This window comes from Chlorocebus sabaeus, chromosome 4 (genome assembly GCF_047675955.1).
Source record: "Chlorocebus sabaeus isolate Y175 chromosome 4, mChlSab1.0.hap1, whole genome shotgun sequence".
Classification (NCBI taxonomy): domain Eukaryota; kingdom Metazoa; phylum Chordata; class Mammalia; order Primates; family Cercopithecidae; genus Chlorocebus; species Chlorocebus sabaeus.
Genome location: NC_132907.1, coordinates 62,171,008 through 62,187,844, shown reverse-complemented (window position 1 = coordinate 62,187,844; position 16,837 = coordinate 62,171,008). Strand labels below are relative to the sequence as shown.

Here is a 16,837-nt window from a genome sequence, read left to right as displayed (position 1 = left end):
AAGTGCAGGTTGCATGCAGTGAGCCGAGATCACACCATTGCACTCCAGCCTGGGCGACAGAGCAAGACTCTGTCTCAGAAAAACTGTCAAGATTACAAGATTATTAAGTCTAAAAATTAGCCCCTCCAAAATTGTTTTCTTCTAATGCTGAACCAGTCAAACTTTCACCCCTTATATCACCAATGTGGATACTCACTGCAGGCCCCTGAGGCTGAGGAGGCATGCCTGGTCGGACTCCCAGAAGGCCTAATGGGCCTGGAGGACCATGAGGATAACCTCCATCAGGCATTCGGCGGCGATCATCCCAATGATGCTGTTCTTCCTCCATTCTTCTCCAGTACATGTCCTCTTCATAACGTCTGAAACATGACATTATAAGCATATGAGGAAAAATACAGCCCAAGAACTTGCATCAACAGTGACAACAAAAAGCAATAAAAAACCCCACCCACATCAGCCTAGCTAAAATTTCTTCCCAAATGTATCTAATTTTCCATGTTTGCTTTCATTGCAAAGTAAATGAAAGAGAAAAGAGAGCATGAGAGAGCAAAGAGAAAAGCCGAAGAAAATTTCAGCCTGAGGAAAAAGTAAAAAGAACAGGCATCAGAAACCTCAGTTTCTTATAGTCTCTCTCCTGCTTTAAGTATGAACTGGAAACCCAATGCCACCTAAAGGAGGCAGGCCAACACTGTGAGTAAATGACCTGAAGTGCACATATCACATTTGGGAATTTTCTTCATGTCCTCAAAGAAACATGCTCTTTCCTATGTCTCTACTATGAAGAAAAACAGTGCAAGGCAGTAATAAATGGCAAATCATAGTCAGTCTCATTGTTGAGGACACATTAAGGGTGTTCGGAATTATGGTAAAATAGAAAGAGCATGTTCTGGCTAGAGATAATAGCTGCTGCAACTCAGCTCCTATTAATTGTTGCCATAAGGGAATACAATAGTCCCCACCATCCTCATCGCTGTGGTTTCAGTTACCTATGGTTAACCACGGCATACAAATATCGAACAGAACGTTCCAGAAAAAAACGATTCATAGGTTTTAAATCTTGTGCCATTTTGAGCAGTGTGATGAAATCTTGTGTTGTCTGGCTCCATCCCACCTGTGAATCATCCCTTTGTCCAGCATATCCACACAGTATACACCCTACTAGCCTATGAGTTCTTTAGTAGCTATCACTGTTATCAGATGGAAAACATATAGTATATACAAGGTTTGGTACAACCTGCGATTTTCGGTATCCACTGGAGGTCTTGGAACGTAACCCCCTTGGACAAGGGGGGACTGCTGTACAGGCTGTATTGCTGAGGTCACTAGGATTTTTGTGAAACTTCATGATTGCTGGTTCAGATTACAAAATGCTATGCATACCAAATATAACACCTCTGAGCTGAACTCAGAATGTCAGAATGTGAGGAGCTAGTGTATAGCCTCTTCTTTACTGACCAACATTTGTAGAATCTATTCTTTTTTTTTTTTTTTTTTTTTACAATCTCCTCCCCTGTGCCCTTCCAGTTCTTTCCTCACTTTCTTTTTTTTTTTTTTTTTTTTGTGAGACAGAGTCTCGCTCTGTCACCCAGGCTGGAGTGCCAGTGGCCAGATCTCAGCTCACTGCAAGCTCCGCCTCCCGGGTTCACGCCATTCTCCTGCCTCAGCCTCCCGAGTAGCTGGGACTACAGGTGCCCGCCACCACGCCTGGCTAATTTTTTGTATTTTTAGTAGAGACGGGGTTTCACCGTGTTCGCCAGGATGGTCTCGATCTCCTGATACCAATAATTCCCAAGGGAAACCATGTGTCTACATCAAATTCTGTTAACAATTAGGTTAAGGTTTGACTACAAAGTAATCTGTTAAAACAAAAGAAACAAGTGTGCTTCCTGACTGCCATTAAAGAAACTACCAATTTCCTCAGGTTGGGAATAAGCAGTGCTTTTTTTTTTTTCTTTCTTAAATTGGCAGAGTCCCACTCTGTTGCCCAGTGCAGTGAGTGGCATGATCACCGGTCTCTATAGCCTTGACCTCCCACGATTAGGTGATCCTCCCACCTCAGCCTCCCAAGCAGATGGGAATACAGGCGTGCACCACCATGCCTGGCTAATTTTCCTATTTTTTGTAGAGATGGGGTCTTGTCATGTTGCCTAGGCTGGTCTCAAACTCCTGGGCTCAAGTGATTGCCTGCCTTGGCCTCCCGAAGTGCTGGGATTACAGGCAGTGAGCCACCGTGCCCAGCCAGCAGTGCTTTTTAGGATCAACCAACTATGGACTGACAGAAACCATTCTTCCATCTATGCTATTTAGGTTTTGAGGAAAAAATGAATAAAATAGCTTAAAGGTTCTGGAAAATCCTATTCATTCCAGTTTCTAATAGTTTACTGTTGTTGCTAACAACGTTTAAGTCAAATGAGGGCAGGGACCTTTATCCATTGTTTACCAATTTGTGCTTACTACCTAATACAGTTCCTGGCACATTGTGGATGCTTAATAAATAGTTGATATTATCGGTGAAAGAGGAAAGCACTGTATAATCTAGCTATAGAGAATTTCCAATATGTTACAAAGGCAGAAACTTCATAAAGGACAAAACTGATAAATGTATAAAAATCAAAACCAACCCATACATAATAGTAAAAACTATTTAAAGGTAACCCATAAAAAAGGATTAATAACAATGTAAGAAATGTCTGTACAAATCAACAGGTAAGAAAAAAACAAGCAATTTACCACAAAAGAAGTATAAACAGCCAAGCATGAAAATAATTCAAAGTGAAACAAAATGGCTATCACATTTAATTGGTAGAGATTTTATTAAGCTGTAGCAGGGGTTCTCTAGGTGCGATCCAGGGCTCCAGTGGTCCCTGAGACCCTTTCAGGAGATCCATGGGGTTGAAATTATTTTTACAATAAGGCCAGGCGTGGTGGCTCATACACGTAATTCCAGCACTCTGGGAGACCGAGGCGGGCAGATCACTTGAGGCTAGGAGTTTGAGACCAGCCTGGTCAACCTGGTGAAACCCCATCCCTACTAAAAATGCAAAAACCAGCCAGGTGTGGTGGCAGGTGCCTGTAATCCCAACTACTTGGGAGGCTGAGGCAAGAGAATCACTTAAACCCAGGAGGTAGAGGGTGCAGTAAGCCAACATTGTGCCATTGCACTCCAGCCTGGGCAAGAGTGAGACTCTGTTTTTTTTAAAAAAAATTATTTTCATATTTTCATAATAAATACTAAGACACGTATTTGCTTTTTCATTCTCAAAGTGTACAGTGAAATTATCCAGAGGCAACATGTGTTATTCACCACATATGAACACAAAAGCAAACATGAGAATCTTGCTGCCTTCTCTAAAACTAGACATTAAAGAGATGTATAAAAATGGAAAACAGCATAACTCTTTCCACTATTCTGTGGAAGAAACAGTTATTAATTTTTTTACTGTATTTTCTTGATTTAATATATTTCATGTAATATTTTAACAAATATACATGTAACCATATTTCAAAAAATAATTAAAATGTCATTTTAAAATGAATTAATAAATATTTAAATTTCTTAGTTTTTAATTTTGTTTTTTTGAGATGGAGTTTTGCTCTTGTTGCCCAGGCTGGAGTACAATGGCGTGATCTCGCCTCACCACAACCTCCTCCTCCTGGGTTCAAGCGAGTCTGCTGCCTCAGCTTCCTCAGTAGCTGGGATTACAGGCATGCACCACCACAGCTGGCTAATTTTGTATTTTTAGTAGAGACGGGAATTTCTCCATGTTGGTCAGGCTGGTCTTGAACTCCCGACCTCAGGTGACCCACCCACTTCACCCTCCCAAAATGCTGGGATTACAGGCATAAGCAACTGTGCCCAGCCAGTTTTAATTTTTAATACAGTAAGTCTTGACAGATACAACCCACGTAAGGACTCTTTGGAGTCCCTGATAACTGAGGATAAAGGATCCTGAGACCAAAAAGTTTGAGAACCACTGAGTTATGCTATCCAGTATAGGCAGACAGGTGAGTATCCTTCAAACATTTCTATTTCCAATATTCTATTATTAGCAGCAACTAACAATAATGTATGCACTGATATCGCCTCAATAGGTTCACATACTTGGTGAAAGAAACAAAAAACTGCCTCAAGGAGGGTCAATATATTAATAATTATAATAAGGAAATACTGGAAACTACCTAAATATCTAAACAATAACAACAAGGATTGGTTATAAAGAAAATTTTACATATGCACAAAAAATACTATGTCCTCATGAAAAACAAAATCCAAATTTAGTTTTAAAGTTGAAGATATGTAAATGAAAAAAGTGGATTATGAAAATATGTATACGGTATGTTTCTGCTAAAACTGTATTTTAAAAGTTGTACAAAAATATTCACAGTGGCAATATTCATAATAGCCAAAATGTGGAAACAAGTTGCATGTCCATCAACTAATGAAGAAAAACACAAAATGTGGTACATAAGGATGTATTATTCAGCACCATTTAGTCATAAAAGAAAATGGAATACTGATACATGCCACGATCTGGATGAACCATGAAAACATTATGGTAAGTGAACGATGCCAGACACAAAAGACTGCATTAAGCTGATGCAAAAGTAATCGCGGTTTGTACCAAATGAATTTATTAATTCAAATCGCCATTTGGCACAAACCGCGATTACTTTTGCATTAACCTAATATGACTCCATTTATATGAAATCTCCAGAATAGGCAAATCTACAGAGACAGAAACGTTAGAGGTTGTCTAGGGCTGGGGCTGGGGGAGATACTAGGTATGGGGGACACATGGAGAATTATTGTTAATGGGTTTGTGATTTCTTTTGAGGGTGATGAACTGTCTTAAATTGATTGTGGTGATTGTTGTACAACTCTGTAACTGTATAAGTTTAGAAGATATATTTCAATAAAACTTAACATTTTATATCTTTTTATATGTGTGTATATATATAAAAACAAATATTTGAAATATGTTTTCTCAATTCTCCTTCCCTATAGCCACTAAAGTTTCTTAATGGATATTATTAATGTGTAGAATCTATCAAATCTTATATTTCTATCAGGTAACATATGTCTATTTTGCTTGTTTGAAACCGAGGCACTTACTTATAAAATGAAATATTTCTTCATATGTTTAATTTATAAAAGATGCCAATTAAACATGTAACTCTAATACCAAGGTCACAGTAAAATATTAGTATAGCTAGTAACAATTTTAATGTATGTCTTTCCCAGACCTAGGATCTTCCTTGAGTGAAAATTGAAAGTAAATAAATCTGGATTGCTTTGAATGGGAGTCATATCCCCAGAATGGCTAAGTTTTTAAGAAAGGTTGAACCACTTACCAGGCTATCAAAAGTTAAACATATTACCTCATTTCCATTCTCCAACGCTCCTCTTCTTCTCGCCTTCGCCAGTACTCCTCCTTCTGCATTTGCTTCCTCATTTTCTCTTCTTGAATCTTTCTTGCTCGAATACTAGGCTTTACTTCTACTTGCAAATCTGGATTTACTTTTTTCTATTAATACAAATAAGACATTAAAAAAATAGCAGCCCCGAAACAATCTACGTGTATTTTTAATCATACAATTACACACATTCTTTTTTTTTTTTTGAGACAGAGTCTCGCTCTGTCGCGCAGGCTGGAGTGCAGTGGCCAGATCTCAGCTCACTGCAAGCTCCGCCTCCTGGGTTCACGCCATTCTCCTGCCTCAGCCTCCCGAGTAGCTGGGACTACAGGCGCCGCCACCATGCCCGGCTAGATTTTTGTATTTTTTTTTTTTTAGTAGAGACGGGGTTTCACCGTGTTAGCCAGGATGGTCTCGATCTCTTGACCTCGTGATCCGCCCGTCTCGGCCTCCCAAAGTGCTGGGATTACAGGCTTGAGCCACCGCGCCCGGCCCAATTACACATATTCTTTAATCATGGAGGCTTTTAGTTTCAGTTTTAGTTTCACTAGAGAGTAAAATCAATATAATTAAGGTGAATCAAAGATTCAAAATACATTAATAAAAATTATATAACTTAGTGCTGACCAACAAAAAGTCATGAAATCCTTAGAAAGACTAATGGATATTTAATTTTACTTTACATTTAACACTTGAACAACAAGGGTTTGAAGTGTATGAGTACACTTACATCTATGCTGCTGAGTTTCTTCTGCCTCTGCCTCCCCTGAGAGAGTAAGACCAACCCTCTTCTTCCTCAGCCTACTCAACTTGAAGATGATGAGGATGAAGACCTTTATATGATGACCCACTTCCAGTTAATGAATAGTAAATATATTTTTTCGCTGATTTTCTTAATAACATTTTCTTTTCTCTAGCTTACTTTAAGAATGCAGTACATATGAGATACACATGACATACCAAATATGTATTAATATAACAATAACTTTAACAATAAGGCTTCTGGTCAACAGTAGGTTTTTAAAAGTTTTTAGGGAGTCAAAAGTTATAAGCAGCCTGGAATCCCAGCACTTTGGGAGGCCAAGGCAGGCAGATCACTTGAGGCCAGGAGTTTGAGACTAGCCTGGCCAACATGGTGAAACCTCCTCTCTAGAAAAATACAAAAGTTAGCCAGGCATGGTGGCACGTGCCTGTAGTCCCAGCTACTTGGGAGGCTGCGGTGGGAGGATCCCTGGAGCCCGGGAGGTTGCAGTAAGCCATGTTCATGTCACTGTACTCCAGCCTGGGCATCAGAGCAAGGCCCCATCTCAAAAAAAAAAAAAAAAAGTTATAGGCAAATTTATGACTGCATGAGGGGTCCCTGCCCTCCATGTTGTTCAAGGGTCAACTGTAACTGTTTATAAACATATGACTCTAAATGTCTATGTTGGGGTTAAAAAGTTTCTTTTCATATTTAAGCACTACCCTTTTACAATGTTTTAATTTTCACCTCCTCAGTGTTTAAAACAGAAAACATGGATCTAGTACATTAATCCAGCCTAGTTAAAAACTTCAAATACAGGCCGGGCACAGTGGCTCACGCACGTAATCCCAGCACTTTGGGAGGCCAAGGAGGGTGGATCATGAGGTCAGGAGTTCAAGCTAAACTGGCCAACATGGCGAAACCCCATCTCTACTAAAAATACAAAAATTAGCTGGGCCTGCGGGCACATGCCTGTAAATCCCAGCTACTCAGGAGGCTGAAGCAGGAGAATTGCCTGAACAGGGACCCAGGAGGCAGAGGCTGCAGTGAGCCGAGATCACGCCACTGCACTCCAGCCTTGGCTACAGAGCGAGACTCCGTCTCAAAATTAAAAAAAAAAAGTTCAAATACAGCATCTGATTTATCTTAACATTTGAAGTGTATTCAATGAAGAATTCCTACGCTAAGATAAGTGAAGGGATTTTCCAACATATCAATCCATCTCAAAGTTCATTTTGGTGGGAATTCTACCAAGATGAAGAAGGTGGATAAAGAGTTGAGACTTTTTTCAAACACTTTATGTGAATTAATTATCTTTACATGATTGCTTGGTCCAGGCAATGCTTCAGTTTTGCCACAATTACTAAAACTGATGAGAATGTTATTCTTATTTAAGTATAAAAATGGATAAATAAAAACCAAACATCCATCTGAGTCTGTCAACATGACATGCTAATCTTAGAATGGGACATCATGGACTTGGCAAGTTGTGTTTAGATGCTTTATTTTGCATATAAAATGCTTTTTTTTTCTTTTCTTAAAGAAGGTAATAGCTTAAATTTTACTCACTTTATATTGAAGTCTGTGTCTTCGCCCTTTTAAATGCATCTCCTTAGCATTGGGATCATTAAAGCTGCACTCACATAATTTACAATGGAAGCGAATTACTTTTCCTTCATCGTTTCGTACCTTGGCATGGAAAAAAAATTCAAAGAATCAAAACAGGAATGTCATAGTTGAAGATGACATCATTCATAAACCCCCACATATTATTTGATGAAGCTGTACACAGTTAGAAAGAAGTGGCAATGTCTACTACTTTTTTTTTTTTCCCCAAGACGGAGTCTTGCTCTGTCACCTATGCTGGAGTGCAGTGGTTTGATCTCAGCTCACTGCAACCTCAGCCTCCTGGGTTCAAGCGATTCTCCCGCCTCAGCCACCCGAGTAGCTGGGATTACAGGCATGCACCACCATGCCCAGCTAATTTTTTTTTTATTTTTAGTAGAGATAAGGTTTCACTATGTTGGCCAGGCTGGTCTTAAACTCCTGACCTCGTGATCCGCTCACCTTGGCCTCCCAAAGTGCTGGGATTACAGGCATGAGCCACCGCGCCTGGCCTATTACTTTTTAAAAGGATAGAAACTGTAGAAATGGGAATGAAAAGTTGGAATTTTAGTATGCAAGATGTGGTAGCATATATTGGCTCTTATAACTATCTTTCAATTTAATATTTTTGTCTATATGTAAACATTCACATTTAAATGTAGCCAGATGCCTTAAATTTTCTAATAGTTACTGAATAATTGCTGCTGGCCAAGTACTGTTCTTGAAAATGAAGATAAAGATGATTAATAGCATTATTTTGGTATACAAAATTTCTCAAAGCCCAAGGTTTTATAGTATGTAACTTTATGGAAAATTAAGATGAATTTTTTTCTAACTGAACAGTTATAGGAGGACAAGTAAACTTGAGTCTTACTATGAACTCTATTATGAATATTAAGTTCAAATTGTGCAAGCTTTAAGAAATGTTCTGAGTGTAATTCTCTGAAGTTTATGATTAAACAGTATCATAAAAAATTAGGGTGTTTTGGTTGAGAGCTTTTTTGAGATAACCAAATCTTACTCCTTTAAGAGATGAAACTTAAAAGTCAGAATTATTTCTGAACTACTTATAAATTCCATAACCCAGCTGTCCACCTTGTAAACAAAGAATTCAATATACAATTTTTCTTTTTCTTGTTTTCTTTTCTTTTTTGTGATACAGAGTCTCACTCTGTCACCCAGGTTGGAGTACAGTTGTGTGATCTCGGCTCACTGCAACCTCCATCTCCCAGGTTCAAGTGATTCTTGCACCTCAGCCTCCTGAGTAGTTAGGATTACAGGAGTGCACAACCACTGGCCTTGAACTCCTGGCCTCAAGTGATCCACCCACCTTGGCCTCCCAAAGTGCAACAATTACAGGTGTGAGCCACAGTGCCTGGCCATCAATATATAATTTTTCTTGATAGGAAAAAGGATGCAAGAACAAGTATTTATTTAAAACCTACTAGGCCAGGTGCAGCGGCTCACGCCTGTAATCACAGCACTTTGGGAGGCTGAGGAGGGTGGATCATGAGGTCAGGAGTTCAAGACCAGCCTGGCCAACATAGTGAAACCCCACCAACTAAAAAAAAAAAACACAAAAATCAGCTGGGGGTGGTGGCATGCACCTGTAATCCCAGCTACTTGGGAAGCTGAGGCAGGAGAGTTGCTTGAACCCAGGAGGTAGAGGTGCAGTGAGCCATGACTGTGTCACTGCACTCCAGCCTGAGCGACAAGTCTCAAAACAAACAAACAAAAAACAAAAACAAAAACAAAACCCCTCCTAGATGCCAGATACCATGCAAGGTACTTTATTTCATCTACTCTTCACAACTTTGTTAAGGAATATTCCGATTTTATAGATATCGACACTGAAGCTCAAAAGATATATATGCTCTAAAGTCAAAGTAAATAGTAGTCATATGCCACTGTATGTCTTTCTGCTAACAGCAGGTATTTATCCAGTCTGCTCTGATATCCCTTCACTCCTTTATTTTACTGAGTTTACTTTACCTGTAAAACAGCAACAGTCTTCTACCCCACTTGAGAAACCAAATGAATATATTCTGTTAAATCAGCAAACTTAATTTTATCACAAAACTGACTATTCAAAAATAAATGTATTGGTTCTCTTCATCAACATTTTTGCTTCTCAGAACTTTTAAACTTTTATGATAGTTGAAGGATGTATTACAAGAATGCTTGCTAGTAAATAGAAAGTTACTTTACACACCACAGTGACAATATACAGGGAAAATAATACAAAAGTTAGCAAAAAAAATCATTGTGATGTCACTTAGCCAGGCTTAAAGGACATGCTTTCTTGTAACAAAGATTCCTTTAATATCCTTTCATTAAGTGAGCTAAATCTAAAATAAAGTATATTCACTTCTACGTGTAACACACACTTGTAACGCACTTCTTCTCTTTATCCAATTTCACAGCAATGGTATTCTCAAATCAATTACCTCCTCCACATAATCATGGCCCACTGGCTGCACATCACTCTGTAAGGCAGCAAGAGATGCAGGTGTGACTGGTTCTGACACTGTGTCTTGCTTTACTTCAGGAATCTGCACAGCAGAAGTGACAGGAGTACTTTTAACACATTCAGTTCCTTTTATGTCTTCTGTTTTATTTCCTGTTGACTGCAGCTTATTACCACCTAGAAAAGCATCAAAAAGTTATAACAAATTTTAATTTCGTATAAACATACATACCTGATAAGATGAAAACTTCAGATAAAGTTTTCTGCTAATAGTCAAAACTCCTATCTGACATACAACAGATGAGAATTTTGAAGAACTACATAAACTACTTGGCTTTTTTTACCCTATTAGTGAAATACATTTCTGAATTTTTCTCTTTTCCATCTTGGAATACCCAACACCTTCCTCATCCCCCCTCAAAATGAATAGCAAGTACCTGAAATGGTAAGGACTAAGCCTAATTCATGTTTGTAGCCCGAGTTCCTTGGCAAGTGACTGAAATGAGTAGTATTTATTCCTTTAAAAAATGCTAACTTCCAGTTGGGTGTGGTGACTTATGCCCTATGATCCCAGCACTGTGGGAGGCAGAGGTAGGAGGATCACTTGAGCCCAGGAGTTTGAGCCCAGAAGTTTGAGACCACCCTGGGCAACATGGAAAACCTGGTCACTACAAAAATTAGCTGGATGCGATGGTGCACGCCTATAGTCCTAGCTACTTGTGGGGCTGAGGTGGGAGGACTGCTTGAGCCTAAGAGGCAGAGGTTGCAGTGAGCTGAGATCGCATTACTGCACTCCAGACCTGGACAGACCCTGTCTCCAAAAAAAGTCGGGGGTAATGTCTAGGTCATGCCCTACAATTTAGAAAAATTAAAAAAAGGTAAGTTCAATGATTAGATCTCTTTGTGAACTTAGTCCAAATAAAGTTTCCCATTAGGGAAGGAAATAGAACCAATTTAGGTTTTATCATTGTTTATTTCCTCTAACTTACTGTCTACTGAGACATGAATTTACACTAAGAGTTATTTACAAAAGATTTTCTATTATTGTTCTAAACTGAAAGTATGAAGAACCTCAGAAACTGATGTAGAAGTGACTATAAATGATAGTTTTCATTTTTATCATCAATTAAACTTAACACTTCAAGTAACTGTCTAAGAGAATACCATGTTAATTGTGAATCTCCTACTTTTAAACTTTTCTTTCAAAAATATTCTTAAGTATCTATGACAATCTGGATACTGCACTAAGTTCTGGTAATACAGCAAAGAGAAGACAATGTAGCTGCCTTTCAAGTGCCCAATTTACGGGACGATACAAATAACGATAATACAATGTGATAAGCACTACAATAAGTATGGACTGAATACTGTGGAAATTTAGAAGAAAGGAGCCACCGCCCTTTAACATGATCCAGTAAGGAAAGGTTTCACAAAGGGTGTGATATTTGAACTGAGAATATTCCAATTTGAAAGAAGAATGAATATGAACTGGTCAGAAAGAACAGAACGATGTTTAAAAAGAAAAAAATAGCATGTACATAAAAGCACAGCAACATGGTGTGAAAAAGGCTACGCTAAACTCAAGGAAGATCCAGTAATTCAATATGAATTACTACATAGGTAGAAGGGATGAGTTATGAGGCTGGAAAGGTAGGCACGGGCCAGGTAATGATGGGCCTTATATGACAAATAAGGACTACAGATTTTATCCTATCACAGTGGAAGGCTGCTGAGCTGAAGACTAACACAATAGATATGTATTTTAATAAAATAACAAGAGTGTGGAGAATATGTTGAGATTGGGTACAGTAAGAAATAAAGCTCCAAGGAGACTTTTAAGGCCTAAAAAACAAGGTAATGGCAATGAAAAAGACAGGTTTTGTAGAAATACTATAAAGATAGAAACAAGACAACTACGTAAACAGCTGGAGGAGGCAATAAATACGAAGAAATAATGTTAGTGAATTTTCCACTTGAGAAATCGACAATTTTATTACATTATTTCATGGTACTCTTCTCATGAATTAATGGGTTAGAATGAGACACACTGGGAGGCATCTACACAGCCATATAGAAGATGACCAGGGAATATTTAAAATGTGGCTGTCCAACTCAGGTGGGGGTTTTGAATTCACCAGAAAGATTTAAAAGTCACTGCCCACATGGGAATGAATGAGATCACCCATTAAGACTGGCGAACAGTGAGACACGGGCCAGGGTTATAATCTTAGTAACACTACCATTTAATGAACACATAGGCAGGAGAACCAAAAACAAAAACTGAGAAAGGGGTGGGTGGACATATAATTGAGAGACAGAGATGTATCTTAAGCCTAAAGGTACAGCAGTCAACTGTGTCAAGTATTAGGAGAGACACTAGGATGAAACTGAAAACTGGCCACTGGATTGGCAATTAGGTTTTTGGTGACTACTGAAAGCACCTTCAGAAAAAGGTAGAGTAGAAACACTACAGCAGACTGAGGATTGGGCAGGAAGTACAGAAGCAGACAAAAAATCAGGGCCATGGGTTGTGGTACATGCTTATAACCCAAGCACTTTGGAAGTTGAGGCGGGCAGCTCACTTGAGCTCAGGAGAATTCGAGATCAGTCTGGGCTACATAGTGAAACCTCATCTCTACCAAAAAAAAAAAAAAATTGGCTGTGTGTGGTGGTGCACGCCTATAGTTACAGCTACTCAGGAGGCTGAGGTGGGCAGATCACTTGAGCCCTGGAGATTGAGGCTGCAGTGAGCCAAGATCATGCTACTGCACTCCAGCCTTGGTGACAGAGTGGGGGCTCTGTCTCAAAAATTAAACAAACAAACAAAAAAACCAATCAGGTTACCTTAAGATTACAGAAATGGGAAAGGGTCTTTGTGTGTGCAGATCTTTTTTTTTAAATGACTAGATTAAGACACAGATGTATCTGTATGACTGAAGGGAAGAAACCAGTAGATGACAGACTAAATATTAAAAATACACACACACGAGGCAGATATAAGAAGAAACAAGGTCCCAGAGAGAAGGGAGGAGACAGGTCCAAGAACACAGGCAGAAGCGTTAGTGCTGTAATGGAGAAACACCACTTTGACAGAGTCACAGCAGGGACAGAGAATATCAGTACTTGCCAACAAAATTTATTTTGGGGGTAGATGTTTTCTTGGCAGCCATACTCGTAGGCACTGCTGATACTTTAGTGTTAGATGTGCTATTAAGAGACGAGTTTCCTGTAGTCGTAAGACCCTTCATTGAAGATGTTGCAATTGATGATGTATTCACAGTACAATTGTTTGCTGCAATGCTTGAAGGAGAGGCAGTCGGCTTTGAAGCAGATACAGCTGTTGAAGAAGCAGCTTGGCTAACAACGTTTGGTTCTGTTGACGGAATGGGTTTACCAAGTTTTGTGTGTAACTTAACCACCTATAAAACAAAAGCACACTTATTTGTCAGGAAACTCAAATAGTAGATTTCTGAAAAGTCTGCCTGGAACATTATAAAATGAAAATCTAAACCATGCTTTTCTTTGTTGTATTTTTTCTGCTCTATGTTTTTGTATATACACACATATACAAAACTCATTACTTTCAAGGTAATCTCTGTGAAGCAAATATGGATACATATTCCATCTACTATTAGGTGAGGAAACGGAGGCAGAGAAAGATGAACAGACTTGGCTACATTAAAAATAATCACATGACAATTCCCAGTTAGTGAAATAAATGGTTTAGTTCAATTTAAAGAAAGGTCTCCAGTCTTTCCCTCTTTTAGCAATGATTATTTGATGTCACCTTTAGGTATTATTAGCACATAAGCAAGGCTTATAATGCACTTAAAAGTTTTCAAAATTTGAAGTTACCTTTACCTAACTCCCTTTGAAAAAGTAAAAGATAACAGAATCAAGACATAAGGGTGTGTGGGAAAAAAACACCTACTTTCTGATGCTTAGCACCACGAATGTGGGCAGCATATGCATCTGCTCCTGTACAAGACACATCGCAGAGCTCACAACGTAGCTGATTTTGAGTCCCACGAGTAGAATTGTTGCTGCTGCTGGTATTTTGTGAGGCTTTCAATGCAGCTTCTTTTTTTTTATGTTTCTGTCCTTCTAAATGTTCTTTATAAGTCTGTTTCAAATAAAAAGCAAACATTTTGCTTCACTAATTTTCTTTATACATAATTTAAGATTATTCAATTCTCAAGAAATCTCTAATACTCGTTTAAAAATGAGACCAAAACAAATTTAAATTGAAAAAGGGCATGTGGCATTCCTTATATATGTGACATATTTATGGTTCTCTGTATCTTGTTTATCAAGAATATTATCTAACACTGAGTTACAAAGTACCTTCATACATAGCCATAATATAAGGCAACGGTTTTCAGTTTTAAAAATTTATCTTTTGTTGCTTATATAAATGTTGGACAGAGAATGATAATAGACAGTGATCATTCCATAAAGAAATTATATTTAGTCACAGGGTTAAGATGAGGCGGGGGAGATGTGCCTGTATCATTAGAAGAAAGGAAAAGTTACTGTATGGTAATAAGATTCTTTACAAACAGCTATGTTTATAAAACTGACTTTTCTAATTCAGAATACGTTTTGACATAGAATCTGTATTAGAATCCATGACCCCTAAAAGAAAGCTTATTTAAAATACATAAGGGCCAATATTATACATACTTGCAAGCAAAAATAGTATTATAGTAATATTAGCCAATAAAATAGTGAAATTATATATTAAAAATCATTGTGAATGCAGATGATTGAGGAAGGCAGTTAATTAAAACGAGAGGAAATTAGTAAGAACAACTAGACAATTTTGTGAGTAGGACCAAATGGTTCCTCTCTCATACATGTATTTATTTATTTATTTTTGAGATGTATCTCACTCTGTTACACAGGCTTGAGTGCAGTGGCACAATCTTGGGTCACTGCAATCTCTGCCTCCCAGGCTCATGTGATCCTCCCACCTTAGACTCCTGAGTAGCTGGGACCACAGGTGCCTGCCACCATGCCTAGCTCATTTTTCATATTTTTGGTAAAGATGGGATTTTGCCATGTTGCCCAGACTGGTCTCAAACTCTCTTTTTTAAAACTGCCTCTTAAAAGACAGTTGTAAACTGACAAATAATTAGCATAAAATTATATGTTCATCATACAATTTCAGAGCTGGATGGGACTTTCCTTTCATCATCTGCGGTGGCCTGAAATAGCTCCACCAAGCAGTCTAAGCCTCAATTATTTAGGCAAGTCCTTGTTACAGAAAAGCGAAGAAATAAAAGCCCAAAGAAGTTCAGGTCTCTAAATTGCCCAAGGTTACAAACTTAGTGGCAGAGCCAGGACTGCAATCTTGGCCCCCAAAAGCTGAATCAACTTATTCATTTCCTTCTTATGTATACATCTAGAACTCTAATTCAATCTCAATGACATTATTCGCTAAGGTTCATTAACCACCCCCTTAAGGCACTGACGACTTGCAGAAATACCTGTGGCCTGTTCTTTTTGTAACCACCCAGCACAGCAAAAACAGCCAGCCTCATATACACTCATTCCACCTGCTGTTGTTAACCTATCACCCAAGTGTCACGTTGTATACTTTCATATAAGCCAGGTAATAAATTTCTTATGTCCAAGTCTGGCACTCATGACACTAACCGCTCTGAAGAGTTAACACAGAGTAGGAAATGCTCCTTAAATACTAAGATCGCCCACCATTCTTGTTCCCTTTCATGTTTACAGGTCCCTGCAAACATTTTCCACCTGTGCCACACCTGCCTCCCATCACCTCCTGCCAACCATGTAATCCACAACAAAACTATTTCCTGCCATACTCCAAACAGGGGAAAAGAGGGTTTTATATATCTAGCCACATATATTAAAATGTTCTGTAATTTGGTATAACACAGGGAATGTTAGTAACTGAAAATACTCCCCAAAATTCAGAAGTAGAGAAAATTAATCCAGTAAAGTTAAAAACATGTTACATAGGTAGGGCAAATGAGAGAAGGATATAACTTGGGAGAAACTAGTAGAGAGTCAAAATTAGTTGTTTCCAAATAACATGCCTTTTATCTGCCAAGCTGTTTACCAAATTTTAATATAAAAATAACACTCTTAAGCATAATAATAAGGCTGGGAGTTGAATCCATTAATCTTAATAAATAGAATCATGTCATAATCATCCATTTTAATGTTTAGCAACCAGAAACAATACAATACCGAAAAAGGAATAAGGGTTTTACATTTACATGCCTCATTAGTTGGTATTTTTGAAAAACACGCTTCCTTACACCTTCCTTGTTCCCGAAGTTCCTACTCTCCTTATGAAAGAGATTACAGAAAAAAGTAACATGCCATAAAGTATGTATCAAAGTCAGTCTCATTAGAAATGCAATACTGAAAATTATAGATTATCAGTAACCCGTTATATTAAGTTGAAGAATTTTGAATAAAAGCTCTGGCAAGTAAGCTAAAAATGAAATGAAATAAAAATTCAATCTTACCCAAGTCGCAATCTGACTACAAAACTTTTAAACTAAATTTAAATTTTAAAGAGCAAAGTCTCCTTCCGGAAAAAAAAGCTCAATTTGCCTATTTATCATTTA

At 38.2% G+C, this 16,837-nt stretch overlaps 1 protein-coding gene across 3 annotated transcripts in view; it reads right to left on the bottom strand.

The window, feature by feature from the left end:
- ZFR (zinc finger RNA binding protein) overlaps positions 1-16,837 on the bottom strand; it is an 88,163-nt gene that overhangs the window by 33,603 nt on the left and 37,723 nt on the right. For all 3 annotated transcript variants that reach the window (XR_005238020.2, XM_007961301.3, XM_007961300.3), the window contains 6 exons: positions 14,161-14,352; positions 13,357-13,648; positions 10,210-10,406; positions 7,727-7,846; positions 5,380-5,525; positions 197-359 (listed from right to left, as the gene is read on the bottom strand). Coding sequence is in view for 2 of the 3 variants with exons in the window: in XM_007961301.3 (XP_007959492.1) it covers positions 197-359; positions 5,380-5,525; positions 7,727-7,846; positions 10,210-10,406; positions 13,357-13,648; positions 14,161-14,352 (1,110 nt within the window). In the remaining variant the exon portion in view is untranslated. The remainder of the gene's footprint in view (positions 1-196; positions 360-5,379; positions 5,526-7,726; positions 7,847-10,209; positions 10,407-13,356; positions 13,649-14,160; positions 14,353-16,837) is intronic.